The 20,000-nt window shown below is 41.9% G+C and overlaps 1 protein-coding gene across 1 annotated transcript in view; it reads right to left on the bottom strand.

The window, feature by feature from the left end:
* gria2b (glutamate receptor, ionotropic, AMPA 2b) overlaps positions 1 to 20,000 on the bottom strand; it is a 60,422-nt gene that overhangs the window by 5,097 nt on the left and 35,325 nt on the right. Inside the window, exons 3-12 of the mRNA XM_080417027.1 lie at positions 17,473 to 17,669; positions 15,422 to 15,475; positions 14,987 to 15,145; positions 11,892 to 12,059; positions 9,849 to 9,953; positions 8,190 to 8,297; positions 7,768 to 7,974; positions 6,273 to 6,640; positions 492 to 690; positions 1 to 240 (exon numbers count right to left, since the gene is read on the bottom strand). The exon at positions 1 to 240 is cut by the window's left edge and continues 8 nt beyond it. Coding sequence (XP_080273153.1) covers positions 1 to 240; positions 492 to 690; positions 6,273 to 6,640; positions 7,768 to 7,974; positions 8,190 to 8,297; positions 9,849 to 9,953; positions 11,892 to 12,059; positions 14,987 to 15,145; positions 15,422 to 15,475; positions 17,473 to 17,669 — 1,805 coding nt within the window. The remainder of the gene's footprint in view (positions 241 to 491; positions 691 to 6,272; positions 6,641 to 7,767; positions 7,975 to 8,189; positions 8,298 to 9,848; positions 9,954 to 11,891; positions 12,060 to 14,986; positions 15,146 to 15,421; positions 15,476 to 17,472; positions 17,670 to 20,000) is intronic.

Here is a 20,000-nt window from a genome sequence, read left to right as displayed (position 1 = left end):
GGAACTCTTGGGCGTGGCGATGCCGTATCCCTTGGAATCCAGGTTCCCTCCCACTTTCATGGTGTCGCAGGGCTTGCGCTGCTCAATGTACTCGTTCATGGTGGACTCCAGCAGGTAGGCGTACTTCCCTTTTGACTTGCGGACGCGCAGCATGCCCTCCGATGTGGTTTTCACAAACACAGAGGGCTCAGCGCTGCGCATGTAGGTCCACATCTTGTCAAACAGGGCGATTTTGGAGCGCTGCATTAAAGGAGGAAGATGAGAAAAAAGGACACGGTTCTGGGTCTGGTGCTCTGAAGATGATGCTACTGGATGAAAACGTCACATAGAAAGTGATGTCTGAATAGATGTTGTGACTACAGTATAATCTACTATATGAATGGATGTTGTGTCTAATGTACTGTATAGTCTGCTGCATGAATGTCTGAATTTGAATGGATGTTGTTTCTATTGTATAGTCAGAATAGAATGAGAGTAAAACCATCTCTTACCCTGAAGAACTCTTTGGTAGATCCAGAGTCCAGGGTGCCATAGCAAATATCTGACTGTTTAGCCAGGTCTTCAGCACCCTCTATGGGGGAGACCATCCTCTCCACAGTCAGAAAAGCAGCCAGGTTGGCCGTGTAGGAAGAGATGATGATTAGAGTGAAGAACCACCACACGCCACCAACGATACGTCCAGAGAGAGACCTGTGGGATAGCATGGAAGGCATGGGGTCATGTTTTTAGGGAGACATTTCAGGGGAGAAGGACAGATTTGGGGTTTATGGAGCTCCCTGGACCCGGACCGTTTTTACGTTTTTACGATTTATTATATGGTAAAAAAAATTCAAACAGGACATGGTCAAAAATCTAAAACAAAAGAACAAAAATAGCCAAACAAAGTGTAAGAATCGTAAGCAGCTGCTCAAAATGCTTACTTTCACATGTATAAAGACATAGACAAGTAACTTTAGGATGTATGTATCGCCTTCTGCTTCTTAGGCACATCTGACACTGCAGCTAAAGATATAAAAATCCAAGATATATTATTCTATCTTGCACATTTTTGACAGTGCTGATAAAAACAGATCGTTTAAGATGTTTATCATACTGCCGTTCTACTTGTCTCTACCTTTAGTTACATCTCATCCAGTGTTATTCCTTTATTTTAATTTATCTTGCTGTTGTGTTGCATTGTTATGTTGTATCTGTACACTGTAAGTAAGTGACAAATAAAACCATTTTTGATTGAATTAATATCAGTAACTCCCTGTGCATGTGGATCAAGGACTTCCTACCTACATTAACTGTCTACAGCCTGCCAGAGTCCCCTCCTCTATTCCCTTTAGGCACATGACTGCACACCCTCAAACAGAATCATTAATCACTTTAACCGTATACACTTCGCTGACCAGGGTCCCCCAGGGGTCTATACTTCTCCCTCTACAAAAAAAAATCCCTTAGATGAAAAGAAATAATAATAACTGCCAGCTCACAACATGTCACGTTGCAACAATGCATCGTGAGCTTGTACATGAGCAATTTTTCACCAGCTGTTTGCCCGAGAATTATGAACGGTAGGGTTCATGTGGTTAAATTTGCATGTGACACATCCCCTCAAAAGGGGATCAGAATGCTTACAGAGACGATCTACTGAAAACTATCGATCATTAAACATGTAAAAAAGAAACTAAAGAATTTGTCATAGACTTCAGAAGTCACCACCAGGACCTCTTTCCTCTAACCCATTAAGACCTGGAACGCATCTGTGTCACTTTAGATCCCTTTGGTTATTCAAAAATAGCAGATATACAAGCTCATAGTGCGGCACCGAGTGCCGCGCTATGAGCTTGTAGATCTGCTATTTTTGAAAAATCTTGAAAAAACTTTTTTTTTATTTTTTTTCAAAGAAATATTAGGATTTAGAAAACATTTTTAAGAATCGCCTCAGTAGAAGAAGTGGAGAAGGTTTCCACTTTCCGGTCACTGAGAACTGAGAACCTCACATGGAAAATAAACTGAACTCCACTGTCCATGGAGCTGCTCGTGTCCTATCCCTGCTCAGTCTGCTCTATAGAGCGTTGGTTCTCAATGTGCGGTCCGGGGACCCCCAGGGGTCCTTGGGGGGGTACATGGGGGTCCCCAGCAAATGTTGTTAATAAAGCGTCACAATCATTTTAACCCCTTTATCCATGTTTTATACTTTGGCTATTCAAAAATAGCAGATATTCAAGCTCATAGCACGGTACCAAGTGATGCGTAGATCTGCTATTTTTGAAAAATCTTGAAAATGTGCGCAAATCTTAAAAAAAAAGAAAAATCATAGCGTAAAGGCGAACATTTTAACACAAATCTTTGCTCAAAGTCACTCTTTTAGCACATAAACAAAAGCTGATTCAGACAATATAGAACATCACCAAACCCAGTACTGTTTATTTTTTTAATACAAATGTCAACTTCCTGCTGATTTTACTATTTGAAGATCCGGATCCACGGATCCAGTCCGGGTTTTCTTCTTAATAGAAATAGCTAAATCAACAGGAACGTTTTTATTAAAAAAAAGAACAGTACTAGGTTTTGTAATGTTTCATATGTTTACATTCGTTTACGTGCTAAAAGAATGACTTTGAGAGATGTTTTACCGTACAATGTAAGTCAATGAGGAGCATAATGTAGAATTACCCATGATTTCTTGTCCACGTTTGAAGTTACATCATGGCAAGGTAACTACACAACCCAAACCTCTACTAAAGTGGTCTTGCCCTTTAGCACACAAAATAATCACTGTTCTATAGGGAGTGTGGTGACAGACTGCATTATAGCGTGGTATGTCGTGTTACTGCTCCAAAGGGAGTGTAGTGACATGCTGTATACAGCATGGTATGGCAACTGTTCAGCAGCAGACAGGAGATCTCTCCAGAGGCTCATAAACACAGCCCAGAATATAATTGGACTCTTCCTGCCCTCACTGTTAAGACACCTTCAGATCACGCTGCCGACGCAGAGCCAGGCGTATTCTGGAGGATGCAGCTCACCCCTGTCATCATCTATTTTCTCTGCTGTCATCTGGAAGGTGCCAGTGTACAGGGCCTTAACCCATTAAGACCTGAGAAGATTCTAGAAATGTCTTCTAAATCCTAACAGTTTTTTGAAAAAAAATTAAAAAAAAATATTTTCGAGATTTTTCAAAAATAGCAGATCTACAAGTTCATAGCGCGGCACTCGGTGCCGCGCTATGAGCTTGTATATCTGCTATTTTTGAATAGCCTAAAGAAATCTAAAGTGACACAGATGCGTTCCAGGTATCAATGGGTTAAACACCCACACCTCCAGGCTCAAAAACGGCTTTAAATAAACTCCACAAAACCAACATCCTCATAACACAACACTTCTTTTACAAGATGTGATAGCATTCGGTACAGTGTGTGTGTGTGTGTGTGTGTGTGTGTGTGTGTGTGTGTGTGTGTGTGTGTGTGTGTGTGTGCGTGTGCGTGTGCGTGTGCGCGTGTGTGTGTGTGTGTGTGTGTGTGTGTGTGTGTGTGTGTGTGTGTGTGTGTGTGTGTGCGCGCGCGGGCGTGCGCTCTTCTCTTCTCTATACATGCTTCCTCTTGGCTCTATCTTTAAGAAACATGGCATCCCTTATCGCTGCTAGGCTGATGACACACAATTTTATTTACCAGTCACACCGAACGACACTTCCTCTATGAATAAAACATTTGATTACCTCGACGATAACAAAGGTTGGATGGCTACAAATGTTCTCCAGTTAAATCAAAACCAAACTGAAATCATATTTGGCCCGCCAAAATCTGTCACTGCCCTAACAAACGAACTAGGCCTCCTCTCTGCAAATTTGCATATCACTAAAAAACATTGGGTGGTTATTTGGACACCTCCCTGAATTTTAATAAACAACTTTGTTGTGAAGTGAAGCTTTTATCAGTTAAGAACCATTGCTAAATTCAAGCCTGTTTTAACGTATCAGGACCTGGAAACAGTGATCCATGCTTTTATTACCTCTCGGTTGGATTATTGTAACTCTCTGTATCTGGGGCTGACTCAGTCCACTCTCTCCCGTCTACAGATGGTCCAAAATTCAGCTGCCAGACTTTTGACTGGAACTAAGAAACGAGAGCACATCACCCCGGTTTTGGCCCAACTGCACTGGCTCCCAGTGAAACACTGTATTGTTTTTAAAGTCTGAGGGAAACTAACTCATTGTCTGTTTAGACCATTAATTAGTAAATCAGTTTTGAATGTTTGAATGAAGTTGTATAGCTTTCTTTTAACTGTGTTGTATTTTATGAGGTCTATATGGTGTTATTTTGAACGGAAAGGACTTTGGCTCAACTTCTGTTGTTTTTAAATGTACCAAATATAATATGTAACAAATATCCCACGTGTGGGCTATATTTATAATAAATACAAAACATATCTGTAAATATATATCAATTGCCTGTGTGTATATGTGGAATATTGGATGAACCGTTTTAGGAGCTGTACATTTTGTCGTATGATAATGTACAATACAATCAAAATAAAGGTATTTGAATTGAATGATGTGCTATGGAGGCGAGAATGTATTCAGGTATTTATACCAACCAAACACTACGCCTTCTGATTTCACCAACTGGGGTCAGCCTCTCTAGGTGAAGGTGTGTCGGTTTAGTGTTGGGGTGGGAACATGCAGTGAGCCCTAATCGTACCGGTATACAGAACAGTAATCAAAGGATATGATTATTTTCCAGGAAACACTGTTGTCCCAAGACGGAGTCATGGTAACATCATTATAGCAGGGAGGCAAGATGAGTCAAATGTATTTCAAAGCACTTAAAACAAGCGGGTTTGTCAACACAGAAAAGAAAATATTTAGTTTTTTGTTTTTCAAATAATTGGGCAGCATCTTGTGTGAGGGCATGCGTGTGGGTGTATGCTTTTGCAATTGTGTGTGTGTGTGTGTGTGTGTGTGTGTGTGTGTGTGTGTGTGTGTGTGTGTGTGTGTGTGTGTGTGTGTGTGTGTGTGTGTGTGTAGTGATCATTAATCTCCCAGGATTACATGAAGGTCCCCACTCTGCAGTGCATCACTAGCTCTTCTCATATCTCATTATATCTGCTGCCAGACACCAACATGACACTGAATACATTAATGCTGACACTGCTGACTAAACGTAATGGTTCTTATGTAAGGGGGAGTGCTGTTAATGTTTACGAACCGTGCAGAATAAACCACAGGCAATATACAGAGAATACACAACGCTATCAAACAGTGATTTATGTAATATGCTATGTCCTAAAGGGGTGGAAGTGATTTTTTCCCCCTGATAGCGATCATTGCAATAAAGTGTTCAGTACCAGGGGTCTTCCATTCTCTCAAGCTCTATAGGAAACTGAAAATAAATTTTCAGGTTGGGATACCTAACTTTATCCAATCAGGCGAGAACTATAGGATACTGGATAAACAAGTGAAAGTGGAAGTGACGAAACAAGAACAAGAACAAGCAGACATATTGGAACTGCCATAACATTTAAACTAATAACACAAACACATCAGCTTTCTCTAAACTGAAATGGCTTAGAGGCTATACTGTCACTTAAGTAGATGATGAAACCACCTGAAACCACAGGTACAGTGTGCTGTTGTGTCACAACTTTCCATACAGTACTGTAAGTCAAGTTACAATAATTCTAGGGTTTTAATTCTAGGGTCCCCCCCCCCTCAGTTCAGATACACTAGGATATTGAAAAGTGCCAAAAGCATTATTTCAGAGGTTCAATACCAATAAAGTGTATTGGTTTCACTTTACCCAGTTTTTACCAAGCAGCAATTAGACTGCTGTGCACTGAACTGAACTGTGTTTTTGAATGCACAGACAGACAGATACATTCATGACTCTTAAATTGTTATGCACATTAACCACTTTTCTTAAATGCACTTTACTGTACTTCTATTCTCTATCTATCTTTTAACTGCATGGGCCTGCCCTGCACAATTAAGAATTTCACCCATATAACTTGTGATGTGATGTGACAATAAAGTTTGATTCTGATTCTGATTTAAACTCTTGCAATGATGAGGACCTGGTGGTGGTCTGGTAACCATGGTAACAAAGAGGAAAGTACCCTAAAGCACACACCCTCATCTACACAGACTGGGTGAGAAAAGACTGACTGTTTTTAGATTCTTTGACAAAGTGACATCTATCTCAGGGCTTAAAGTTAAAGAATTAGGTTTTATCATTAGAATGAATACTATTATTTTTATTTTCAGCTGTAGTTTATAATTCACCCACCTGGGTGAGATGTCGCAGCCCTGTCTCATAAAGGCTCCAAGGGAGAACCACAGGCTGTTGAATATCCCAAACTCGTTGGTCGACTCGTTGGTCTGGATCTGTCCGTCCTCGTACTCCTCCGTGTGCCACTCGTACGGGCTGAAGCGGCTGACTAGGAACAGCACCACGCTGACGCCGATGTAGGCGAACACGATGCACATCCAGATCTCGTAGGCCAGCGGGTCCAGGAAGGAGAAGACGCCCGGTTTGGACTTCTGGGGTTTCTTGATCATGATGGAGATCCCCAGAGACATGAAGGGCTTGGAGAAGTCGATGACCTCCTCTCTCACCAGAGTGATGGTCAGAGGAGCCACCGCTATATCAGCTTTCTGTTAGGACAAAACAGATGGTTGCTTTTGTAGATGAGAGAGAGATGGAAGAAGCAGCTATACTGGAAGTGATGAATTGACATTTTACAATCATGTGTATGGACTTTGTAGATTTAGATTATTATTACAAAACACACATTACCCACTTCAGCCCTACAGTACAGTATATATACATTTCGGCCATTTGAAAATAGCCGATCTACAAGCTCACAATGCGTCGCGATTCGACTCATTGTGAAATGGGACATTCTGCATAAAGAGTCATTTTACTTTTGTACTTTAAGTATATTTAGATACCAATACTTTTGTACTTTTACTCAAGTACATTTTGAATTCCGGACTTTTACTTGTAACAGAGTATTTCTACATTGCAGTATTAGTACTTTTACTTAAGTAAAAAATATGTGTACTTTTTCCACCACTATATACTAGCGTCATGTCCAGAGGCTGCCTCACGCTAAGGAAACAGGAGATAGGCTCCTGCCCTATTTGCCTCAGGGCTCTGCAAGGCTTACTTACTTATTGTACCATACTGGCTCACAGTGCCAGTGAGGGAGCCTCTACCGGGAGGAAGTCCAGCCTACTCCTCCTGTTCAACAACCCCTGCTGACAGGCACAGTCCCAGCCGGTATAAGTCGCTAGCGCAGAGGCAAATGTCACCCTCCCCACCTGGCCTCCTTCCCCTGAACACGCCAATTGTGTTCGTACGGTCACTTGGCCATGCCGGATGGATTCAAGCCCCTACAGGTACTTTACCCCCTGCGCCACCCACGCGTGTGTAGTCATTTGTTTATTTATTTATAAATGTCATTATCAATTGTGTTGATTATGAACAACAATCATTTAAGATTTCTTTGGCTATTCAAAAATAGCAGATATACAAGCTCCTGGCACTATGAGCTTGTAGATCTGCTATTTTTGAAAAATCTTCTAAATCCTAACAGTTTTTTTTTAAACTTATGTTGTTATATCAGTGGTTTGCACAAATGTTCCAAGATTTTTCAAAAATAGTAGATCTACAAGCTCTGCTATAATGGTTATAGCTCAAATCTAAAATGACACAGATGTGTTCCCGGATTGAATGGGTTAAATAGCTTGACAAAGAAAGTAGATTCATCCTTACTCACCCCATAAACCAACTCTCCCACCATTCCGTTCCAAATCTTTGTCTCTGCGTCCCGTGCTCCGTACTTTCCGTCTCCCACGATCTTCAGCTGGTATTTGAAGCCGCAGTGCTTCGCTATCTCTGCTGCCAGGTCCACACAGTAGCCCTCGTAGCGGTCGTTGTCCGTTAAAAGGTCAGCGTTCTTCTTCAACATCACATAAGGAGCTTCCTATGAGACGCAGAACAACAGAACACACAGCTATTCTCTACTGCAGGCAGGCTGCACTGAAAGCAGATTAATATAGTTCAACATTGGGTTCTGGAGAGTACCGGTAATTGGTGTTCAGTTTCTCCATAAAACATAAAATTAGCAAAACATTAGTTTTCCTAGAATCCATAAATAACAGCTCAAACATAAATGAAAGGATGAAATTAATTTCCTACCAGGATAGTGGTGACAATAACAGTTTTGTTTTCCATTCCTGTCGATTCATTTGCAAACACATCCGATTTGGTGACGGCCATTTTGTCCATCTCATTCCAATATCCAATCTGTGGAGAGAAATATAATGCTGAGAACCATAAAGATGACCCACTAGTCAGTGGGATGCGTTGTGATTTTCTTTATTTTTAGCATGGAATTACAGTAGTATTTTGTAAGTAAGTTTGTACGTTTGGAATAGGGCTTAAATGGCTAAACTTTGTATATGGCATTAGAGTGATAACACATGTTATAGAGGCTATTTTGCCTTGAGATTATGATTTTTCCTTTGATATGCCTTGGGCACAGAAAGTTGCAAAAAACAAACAAACACTACTTAGTATTTATGTTATATTCGACATCATCCACTCGTGGTAGTGTCAACTAGCGTTCTACTAGTAGCCTACAAGAGTTCACTAAAGAGCTAAACACTAAACAACTAGAAAAACTGCTCCTCGGAGCACAGGTGTCCGCCAGGTCAGCTAGGTTAGTGTGGGCCAGCAATGTTTGGAATTCGCCAATCAGGATGGAGAAAAAAAGATCTGATAGATCAGTCTTGATCACTTGACTATAGAGATAATGTGTACCAATTTGCGTGATGTTTGGACAAAATGTTTAGGAGTAATATAAAACATTCACAAATCGGCCTCCTGGTGGCGCTATAATAGGGGAATGTTAAAAGGGTGGCATTTGTTGTAGTGCGAATGTACGTGCAAAATTTCACCGCAAAGTTTCACTGCGTTCATGATTTGCGGCATTTTGTTCAAAACAGGCCACTCCTGCAAACTTTAGATGTCAATCTTAGCCAATCAGAATGGAATAAGAAAAATCAAACATATCCGTCTTGATCACATGACTATAGAGATCATGTGTACCGATTTGTGTGAAATTTGGATAATATTAAATATTGAAGCTGTCTAGAGCTATAGACTGGCCAGTCTCCTCATCCACAGCGGACTTCGGTCAAAAAGTTCACAGAGAGCAAGGGTGGCAGTTCTCAGGTTCTTTATAAATAACGAATCGGCCTGTTATAGCGCCACCATGAACATTTTCATGTGGCATTTCTTCCCCGGCCTAGTGGGAATGTGCGTGCAAAATTTCACAGAAATTGCACGCTGTGTTCATGAGTTGAGGCATTTTGTTCAAAACAAAGCACTCCTGCAAACTTGGAATAAGAAGGATGGAATATATAATATGAAATATCTGAAAGACCAGTTTTGTTTAATGACTATAGTGATATTGTGTACCGATTTGCGCGTTTTTTGGACCAAATCTGTAGGAGTATTGTCAAAAAATGTGTTTTGCACAAATCGGCCTCCTGGTGGCGCTATGACAGTCCCAAGTGAAAAGGCAGAGGTTCTGCTCTGGCATCCTGTGAGTGTGTGTGCACAGTTTCGCTGCGATCAAGCCAACGGTGCTGGAGATCAGCTGTCCACAGACAAACCACACACGGACGGACAGGGGTGCAAAACATAGTCTCGGCCATGCCTTTCAGCCTGGAGACGGAGCGGAGGCAATTAAACAGTTGTGTCTATTTTAACCTATTTAACCTATGGTTATGTTGAGTTACATGTTAAGTCTTGTCCATGAATTGCGTGGTGAAGGGAACCAACTAGTCTGACCTTAACCGGTCCGTTTGTCTTCAGTTCCATGATGTTAACAGAGTAGTTGACTCTCTTCCCATGTTGATCAAACTGGATGTTCCCTGTCAGGCCGTCCACTCGCACCTGGGGACACAATAAAATACACACTCACAGGGTTGCAAGAGTTGATCAAACTACACCTACACATATAATTAGTTAAATATAATTAGTTAACTTGTCGTTAATTCGTGTTTATTATAAAAAAATAATAAATTAAATTTCTTTGCATCAATTTGTAGATGAAAAATACTCATTTGTCATAGAATAATTGCTAAGAAAATTATCGATAGTTGCAGCCCTGCACACTTACAGCCTGGTATGAAGCAACTTTATACAATAACAGCAAAGCACTACGGAACCAGGTCAATACAACATTCAGAGTTGCAATGACTTTAACTTCCCTTTGTTGTATTGATTTTCCAAATACAGAAGAAAACATTCCTGACACATGTTATCCTGGTAGTCAACCCCCCTCTGCCTCCCTCCCACTTAAAGAGTTGTAATCACTTTAATCCAATCCAGTCCAATCCACTTTATTTATAGAGCACATTTAAAACAACAGTGTTGGAACAAAGTGCTGTACACTCAGTAAAATAAATTGCTGAGTAGAATCAATATGGAGGTATCTTCCTTGGCGTTGCCAAGATGTTCAACACTGCTCAAACTTTGTGCAAGAATTCTGGCCAGCCCTCACATCCAGTACAACGGGACGGTAACAGACTATTTACTGCAGACTATATACAGTACAGCAGTGGTTCCCAAACTTTTTTGTCTCAAGACCCAAAACAGAAATTTGATGTCTCCCCCTGGGACCCAAACTAGTGAAACTAGCCGATCTACAAGCTCACAACACGTTGCGATGCGACGTGTTGTGAGCTTGTAGATAGGCTATTTTCACTACTTCTTAAAAGTATTTTTCCTCTAATTAATTGATTTATTTTTATAGAATTCTTTTGAAAAAGGTTTGCATTTGTTTTTAACTTTAAAAAAATATTTTGAAATAATAATAATTAAAAACAAAGTAAAATTTAGGATACAAAACATAAAGGGGTATTTACTCGCAACCCATACAAAATTGGTCTGCGACTCTGCACATATGCATGGGTCCCGAATCCACTGTTTGGGAAACAGTGATATACACAGTATGCATCAGTCCTATTATGTAAACATGAGTATATGACCAACATGGCTGCAGCCGCCAGGCAGTTCTCCTCAGCATTGGAGGAGAAGTGTCTCAGACTGACTGTGTGGGCAGACTTCTGTTAGTGGGTGGCTTAGAGAATAGCTGTCAGTGTGTGTGTGTGTGTGTGTGTGTGTGTGTGTGTGTGTGTGTGTGTGTGTGTGTGTGTGCGTGTGTGTGTGTGTGTGTGTGTGTGTGTGTGTGTGTGCGTGTGTGTGTGTGTGTGTGTGTGTGTGTGTGTGTGTGTGTGTGTGCGAGCGCGGTAGAAGGAGGAAAACATCCTGCATGTGTGTGTGGTGTGTGAGCAAAATGATTGTGTGTGTGTGTGTGTGTGTGTGTGTGTGTGTGTGTGTGTGTGTGTGTGTGTGTGTGTGTGTGTGTGTGTGTGTGTGTGTGTGTGCGAGCGCGGTAGAAGGAGGAAAACATCCTGCATGTGTGTGTGGTGTGTGAGCAAAATGATTGTGTGTGTGTGTGTGTGTGTGTGTGTGTGTGTGTGTGTGTGTGTGTGTGTGTGTGTGTGTGTGTGTGTGTGTGTGTGTGTGTGTGTGTGTGTGTGTGTGCGTGCGTGCGTGCGTGCGTGCGTGTGTGCGTGCGTGTGTGCTCGCGCGTGTGTGTGCGCGTGCGTGTGTGTGTGTGTCTGTGTTTGTGCATTCGCCAAAGGACTTCTGCTGTTACCAAGGCAACCAGCCTTCACCAACCTGTGTGTGTGGTACAGTATGTCTGTGTATCTATCTGTATCTATCTATCTGCGTTTGTGTGTGCGTGTCTGTGCATATGCGTGTGCGTGCGTGTGTGCGCGTGTGCGTGCGTGGTGGTGGTGGTGGTGGTGGGGGGGGGGTGACCTGTTTCAGGGCTCTCTCTATCTCCACCCCCTGTGCCCAGGGAACAGCTGGGTTGGCCAGACAGTCTCCATTGTTGGCTCTTCTGGTGATGTCGATCCTCTGTTTGTGGAGGTAGCGGAAGGCCTCCGTCATCACCTGCACCGCATCGTAGGTCAGCGCTGAGGTGTACTGAAACACAACAACAATACAACTTTAGGATGGATGTTCTCAAACTTTTTTCTCCACCCCAGTTTAAGTTTTATATACCCTAGAGTCAAATAGCAAAAAACAAAAACTAATTGCCCCTAGAGGGATTAAGAAAGTTGTTTGTTTGTTTGTTTGTTTGTTTGTTTGTTTAATGTGGAGGGTAATTTGCAATTTTCTGGAAGGATTGCTTATTCAGGAAGTTCAACATAAACAAGGAGGCTGCAACTCTACAGAGGAAACTCAACTAAGATAATTTAGCTGGTTTACTTTTCTGCTGGTTTGGCATGTCGGAGACAGATATGTTTAGGATATTTGCATAAGGCCACACAGCACTGTCCCTGGTTATTGAATGGAGCAGAGGCGAGGGAGACAGAAAACATCACTTAATTTCAGCCTTAATTGCTTGCTTTTTGTAGTAAATAGATCTTTCTGCACGAATTAATTGTTTTTCCATTGTAGCAATCTACATCTTGTCCGGAAATGACCAAGAGAGAGAGACAGAGAAGTGTGTGGAGTGAGTAGAGAAAGACTATTTATTTACGTACTTACTTACTTACTTAATGACTCTTTCTGACGCTGTTATTATTATTTTAGTGATTTTAGTAGCCATCTCTCAGTGGTTAGAATAGTTCATATTTAATCTATTGCATCTCAAATTGCATCTTGTAGACTATGTTCAGAGTGTTCAGATCCCTAAATTGTATTATTTGATTTTGAAACAGAAGCCTTGTGCTGTTGTTCTTTAGAGACCATTGCGTGGTTCAGCCAATTAATTTCTTTAAACCTCTGTACCCAAATATCCAATTTCATATATATCATGATCCACACGTGCATGGAAAGGGTGAAGTAGGAAATTGTTAGCATACAGTATATTCACTATATTGCCAAACTAAATACAGACACAGGCATAGCAGGATCATAACATACTATTTTACATATAAAACAATTGGCCCCATCACCATTTTTAACTGCTCCCCTCAGTCAACTCATCCATATCCATATAGTGTGTGTGTGTGTGTGTGTGTGTGTGTGTGTGTGTGTGTGTGTGTGTGTGTGTGTGTGCGTGCGTGTGTGCGTGCGTGCGTGCGTGCGTGCGTGCGTGCGTGCGTGCATGCTTTTCTTTATCATTTCATTTTGAGGTGCGTGTGAGTGCATGCATGCTTTTCTTTATCATTTCATTTTGAGTTGCAGTGCTTTGGAAGCCAGTCCATAGTGGCAGTGTCAGCAGTTCAGCATTGAGGACTCCAATTGGACAAGTGAGTTGAACAGGTGCAGGGCATGAGCTAATGACTTTATTGCAGGCTGCTATTGGTGCTGGGCTGGAAGGCTCTCCCTATTTAAAGGCCACTGTTCTGTTGAAGAGTTAGGCAGTTTTGCCCTGGACACGGAAAAGCACAGACCTCCACAAGGACAGAGGAGGAAAGACCTGGACGCAAACAGAACCCCCCAGCCCCCCCCCCCCCATTGGAAAGGGAAGTAGATGCACAAGATACTTTATTCTGCAGTAATTGGATTTTAGATACTGGAACCTATGGCATTTAATGACTGCATCTTACAGTTTTAATGGCTTTTAACACAGGACGGCTCTGAAAGACACCCCCTTCCTTCCCCCATAGATGGGTTTCCTGTTTGTAAACATGAGAGGATGATGCGCGCGCAGTGGCGGGATGAGCCTGTAGAGGGCGCTATTACCCTAAGAATATCCTATACCCTATTACCCATAAAATAAATGGTCTTCACCAGGTTTAATGAAAGTAGATTAAATGATGCAGTTTGTAATATCTTCTTTACTCAATAAAAATGATTTGTCGGAAGTTGGATCTGTTTGTATATAATAGCAGCATTATGCCTATTATGCCTATAATAGCAGCATTATGCCTATCTAAATCCCGAAAATAACAATAGAGTGAATGGCGCTTCCGGTTCGTTCTCCCCCGCGCATGCGCAGATTGCACACTCTGCTCTGTGATGACGTCGCGCGGAAACCCATCTATTGGATTGATGCATTCCCCTCCTACGCCCCTGCCCCATTCCACTGCTCTGCTTTTATTAGCATTAGGTTGAATAAAAGAACATTGACATTGGATTTCTTGCCTCACTGTGTGGTTTTGTTAGCCTGGTAAACCCTCCCGCCGGAAATCTCATTTCCATTTGATTTCAGGAGTAAGTCTGGCATGAAGGCTTGTATGGGCGTTTAGCGCATTACCAAAAAAACGAGCCTATCAGCGTCGTCGCTCATCGTTCTGTGATTGACAGCGACAGTTGGCCAATCAGGTGGCGAGTTCGAGTGAGCCCGAATGGGACCGAGTGCAGCCTGAGTGCAGCCGACAAAAGACGAACGGCAGCCATTGTTGTTGTGCGTTGTCTTCACTTCTTACTTTCGGTTTTAAAATGCTCTCAAACTTCTTTTTTGAGGCACGGAATTTACTTTTAAGATATCGTTTGGATAGAATTTAGTTGTTTAACTTCATATATGTGGTCAATTAATCATGACAGAGCCTATTTTAAAATAAAAATTTAGAGAACCGGGCAGTGACACGCATGTATCCGAATAAGGCAACCTATTTTGGGCATGGCCGTCTCAAAAGTCCCGTTGTGTCACATAGCCTGGAGGTGGTAAAAATGAACTGCTGATTGGCTGAAGGGGAACAACGATCATTGGCTGAAGGGGTTGTCAGTCAACGGTATTACTCCCGCCCAACTCCAGCCCACAGCCAATATTGCAGAATGGGCGATCATGCCAGACTCACTCCTGAAATCAAATGGAAATGAGATTTCCGGAGGGAGGGTTTACCAGGCTATGGTTTTGTGTGGTGTCTCCCCATTTATGGTCACTGCATAGAACTGAAGCCTTTGGCTTATTTGATTGTTCACAATACTGTGTAACACGTGTGTGCGTGCTCACTCACCCTGATCTTGCTGTCAGCACCAGGATATTCCTTCTCTTCCAGAGCATCCCAGCGCTGGTCGAACTTGGACACCAGCGGATCGTCAAAATCCACGATCTGGAATCCTGACACGTTGGCTCCACCGTACTGGATCTTCGATAGGTCTCCATCTATGAACCCCTACAGACAGCAGGAATCTTACCTACATGGTATTTGTTTGTTTACTTGTCTGTCTGTCTGTCTGTCTGTCTGTCTGTAAAGTTATCTATAGTTATCTGTCTGTATGTCTATTTATTCATAGTTATCTGTCTGTATGTCTATTTATCAAGCTACTTGTATGTGTTAAGAAAACAATAAATCAAATGACTGATTGCTTATACTATTGTCAGCCTAAAGGTACACACAGAATGAGATCAAGATCCACACGTTCAATGTTTAATCGTAATTCAAACTCACCAGGTTGGCGATTATGTAGTGGTACCCTTTCACATGTCTACCGATTGTGATGACCTATGGAACACAATGACAAAGACACATGATCACGTTTATTAGTAGGTTATCAAAGGCATGTCGGCATCTGTTGAAACACAAAAGCGACAAAATGGACACGAGGAAAAGCAGAGGTGAAATAGTCGACGCACAACGTGAGCACGCACGTGTGTCTTTAACCCAGATATTCAGTCAACTGCTACCAGAGGAAAGCGTCTGTGTTTTAAAAATGTTATTGATATTCAAGCGGAACTACTGATAACAGGATCATACATGACATTGCATTACACTAGTTGACAAATTAGACTAATCAAACCATCTGGTAATGCAATATAATTTAGTTTGACAGACGTTATCACTGGATTATGAAGCCCATGGAATTCAGTCATAAACACTGCTTGGTGGAGATACTACTGTGTTTCTTAATCCATTAAGACCGGGAACGCATCTGTGTCATTTTAGATTTCTTTGGCTATTCAAAAATAGGAGATATACAAGCTCATAGCATGGCACTCGAGCTTGTAGATTTGCTATTTTTTTTTAATCCTGAAAATGTGTGCAAATCTTTGAATATATGTTTAAAAGATTTCTTCTGGGGATTCTACAAATGTCTTCTAAATCCAAACAGTTTTTTTTTATTTTTTATGTCGCTACATCAGTGGTTCTCAAACCTCTTCGTGTCAAGGACCTCCCAAAAAACGTATTTGGCCGCCGACCCCCATCTCAAAATGTTTTGTTCCAGGTACCCCCCCAGAAGCAAAGATTTGAGTTACAAATGTTGGCTTTAAAATATATATAGATTCAAAGATGTGCACACATTTTCCAGATTTTTCAAAAATAGCAGATATACAAGCTCATAGCGCGGCCCTCGGTGTCGCGCAATGAGCTTGTACATCTGCTATTTTTGATTAGCCAAAGTATAAAATAATGGTTAAAGTGGTTACACAGATGCTTTCCTGGTCTTAATGGGCTAATCCACTTCCCTTATCAGCCAGTGTGACTGGAAAGAGAAACATCTCAGCCATGAACCATTTGAGGCGCTGTAGGAAATAAAACGGTAGAGGTTTAATCCCCTCCAGTTGACTGACACCTGTGTTTGCCAGGGCTGTCGCATGGAACGGATTTGAATAATAACACCTGGTAGCGTGCACGTGGTTTAACGTCTCTCCGACGGGGAGGACAGAAGAACTACCTCCGCAACACATTCAGTTGTTCTCCGATAGAACAGCCTCTGAGGGGCTGCAGACATCGATTCCACTCAGTATTTGGTTAGAGTGGCATCGACACTGTGCCTTAAATACCAATCGATGCGCTGCGTGGGCTCTAAGGCGCGATATAAATAACTCGTTTATATGAATCTCTGCTGCCTTTAATTTGAGTTTTGTTTACAGCTTAAATGAACAATTAGTGGAATTGATACGGTGCCTCTCTCCAGCTAATGGATGGGGTGGTGGGCGGGGGGGGGGGGGGGTGTACTGCTGCCCTGTGACAGATTGAGCGTGGAAGCAAATATATCGTCGGGGTGAAAACCTCATATGTCCAAAACTGTTACTTTTCAGGAATTCAAATTCAAAAGTAACAGAAGTAGCACATCTACAAGCTCCAAAAATGTTTTTTTGAGCTTGCAGATCTGATACTTTTGATGACGCGGGCATTCATTTAAGAAAAAAACACCAAAACTTGGAGATAAGAGGTTTCTGCACGACAGCGACGATATGTTTTGTGGTACTGGGTATTTCAGCACCAGTGATACTGCAGATGATCTATCCATTTGTCTATTCATGTGGAGTTCAAGGTTTGGTCAGACAGCCAGAAGAACAGAGACAACAGTTTAAATGGTAGGATAGAGAACCAGCAGTACAAGAGGTCCTTGTAGGATAGAAAATGTGTGTGCGTGCGTGCAAGTGAGTGTGTGTTGGGTGGGTTTTTATCCTGTTTGTACCAAGCCCACCTTAATTTAGCTATTTTGGATAATAAAGTGACCATGGCCTGACGGCTTTTAAAAAAATGAGTCCTACCTGCTCCATGATGTCTTTGACCTTGTCCTGCTCACAGTCCAGGATCACCCTTCTCTCCTTCTTGGTCTCCAGATCCTGGAACAGCGCGCGGTAGGCCTCGTCCTTCCTCTCGTCCTTCAGGTTCCCCACGTTGATGGCGGTCACCTGCCACTTCCTCTCTGCCGCCATGTCCAAGACCACCTGCAGAGTGGTCAGACCTGTGACAAGCAACAATAATCACTGTTAGATATCTGTACCGATTTACCGATTAACCATATTAACCCTGGCATGCCTATTATGTATATGTCATTAATGGCAAAAAATAAATAGAAAATCACAATTATTTAAGTATTCATTTTATTTGACCTCATTTATACAGGTGAGTCCCATTGAGATACAAGATCTCTTAATGAGGGTGCCCTGTTCAGAGTAGCAGCAGTACAAAAGTTACAAAATACAAAACATTTACATAAAAAACTGAACATTTAGAATAAGAGTGCAACAGTGGCATAAGGCAACAAAGTAATAGCACCAATAGAATCATACCATAACCCTTAGCTAGGTAATGGTATAGGTGCACCAGTGTTAATTTTGTTGACTAAGACGAAAGATTTTGATATTTAGTCGACTAAGACTAAACTATTTCAGATGACTGAAATAGGACTAAAACTCAGTTCTGGGCTCTCCCCAGGCTGGCAGAGGGAGAGTAGCGCCCATGATTACGTAGGCAATTGGCACTGGGTGAAAAAATGGGTTGCAAAATTGTGCGATTAAAACAGAAAAAAGACTAAGACTAAATCAGAATTTGCTGTCAAAATTAACACTGAGGTGCACTGTCCGATGGAGTCTGCCATCAAATCAGACAGTAAACTTTTAAAAGACCGAAGTGAGATCAGTAGACCCGTATCCAGGTTATTCCAAGCTGCAGGGGTAGCACACTTGAAGGCTTGTTTGCCAAGTTCAGTTCGAGCTTTAGGGACAGCAAGTAAGAGGGTGCACTTGAATGTAAACTATACTTACTGGTTTTGAATAAAACTAGAGGTTCCTCACATCTAGATCTAGTAGCCAACAATATAGGCTATATGCTATTATGACAATTGTTGTGGTCATGCACATGGCTACATATTTAATGACAAACGCAATGCAACAACAGAGGACAGCACAGAAGAACACCATGCACAGAAGGACATCTTCCTGTGGTTGGTGACGGTGACGAAATCTCTGTGTGTGTGTGTGTGTGTGTGTGTGTGTGTGTGTGTGTGTGTGTGTGTGTGTGTGTGTCGACACACACACACACACACACACACACACACACACACACACACACACACACACACACACACACACACACACACACACACACACACACACACGCACACACACACACACACACACACACACACACACACACACACACACACACACACACACACTGTCTGACTGGCCGTGTATATTGTGCACGTGAATATTGTGTTCCGCGGTGGGCATACAAAAAGGTTTGCGTCCTGTGTCCTGCCATCACTGAAATAACGGCAGGTCACAGAATCAGACGTCTATGGTCTGTGGTGTAACACATACCATGTGTGTGACAAAAAAGACTGGACTACATTTTCTTACTATACCAGGACCTGGATAAGTGTCAATATATAACAAAACTGTGCTTAATATATTTAGAAAAATAAAACATATGAACAGAATGTTATTATGCTCTAAGGTGTGTACATGTCAACAAAGTTTTAAGCTCTAGGGGTCTTAAGAATTAATAGTCTGACTGCTGTCTGCTTACCTTAAGCAGTATTTAACTGGCCCCACTATTACACAGATTTCACATTCCAGATTGATTTAAACATGAATCCACTGTGCTGACTAATACACCATAGAAGGGAAGCAAACCAAGGATGGATTTATAAATAAATTAGTACCAGTGAGTGAGTCTACGCGAGGCTAATGAAGACCACCCAACTCTCGCACACAATGTGCATTGGGAGAACAGCCTGTGACAAATCTCACGGTACTGAGGTACACCGTATCTAACCAGTGCAAGCATTTGGCATGCATGTAAACCAGATCACACACACACACACACACACACACACACACACACACACACACACACACACACTAGAATCCTTTCGATTTACAAGCCGATCTACCAGCTCACAACATGTCGCGATGCAACGCGTTGTGACTTGGCGATCCGCAAAAAAAGTTAAAATTAAACATTTGAACAACACAAATCTTGTATGGGGGTCCCTGGCACAAAATATTTTCAAATGAGGATCCGCAGCCAAATGGGGGTCCTTGACATGAAAATGTTTGAGAACATTAGGGAGCAAGCCCAAATAAACAACTGGACTTTAGAAACAAGGCTAAAAAAACAACAATCCGCAGCTTCTAATATTTACAAGCGACTTTACAGAAAAACAAGCCCAAAGTCACTTGTAACAAGTGGACTTGGCAACACCAGGACTAGGAGAAGTGCTATGTCAGCCTGAGGAACACACAGTCCATGCTCTGCTCACATTCCAATCACACTTCATCTGATTGTT

This window comes from Gymnoscopelus braueri, assembly GCF_963280865.1.
Source record: "Gymnoscopelus braueri genome assembly, chromosome: 20".
Classification (NCBI taxonomy): domain Eukaryota; kingdom Metazoa; phylum Chordata; class Actinopteri; order Myctophiformes; family Myctophidae; genus Gymnoscopelus; species Gymnoscopelus braueri.
The sequence above is the reverse complement of the archived record's forward strand: the minus strand, read 5'-3'. Positions and strand labels throughout refer to the sequence as shown.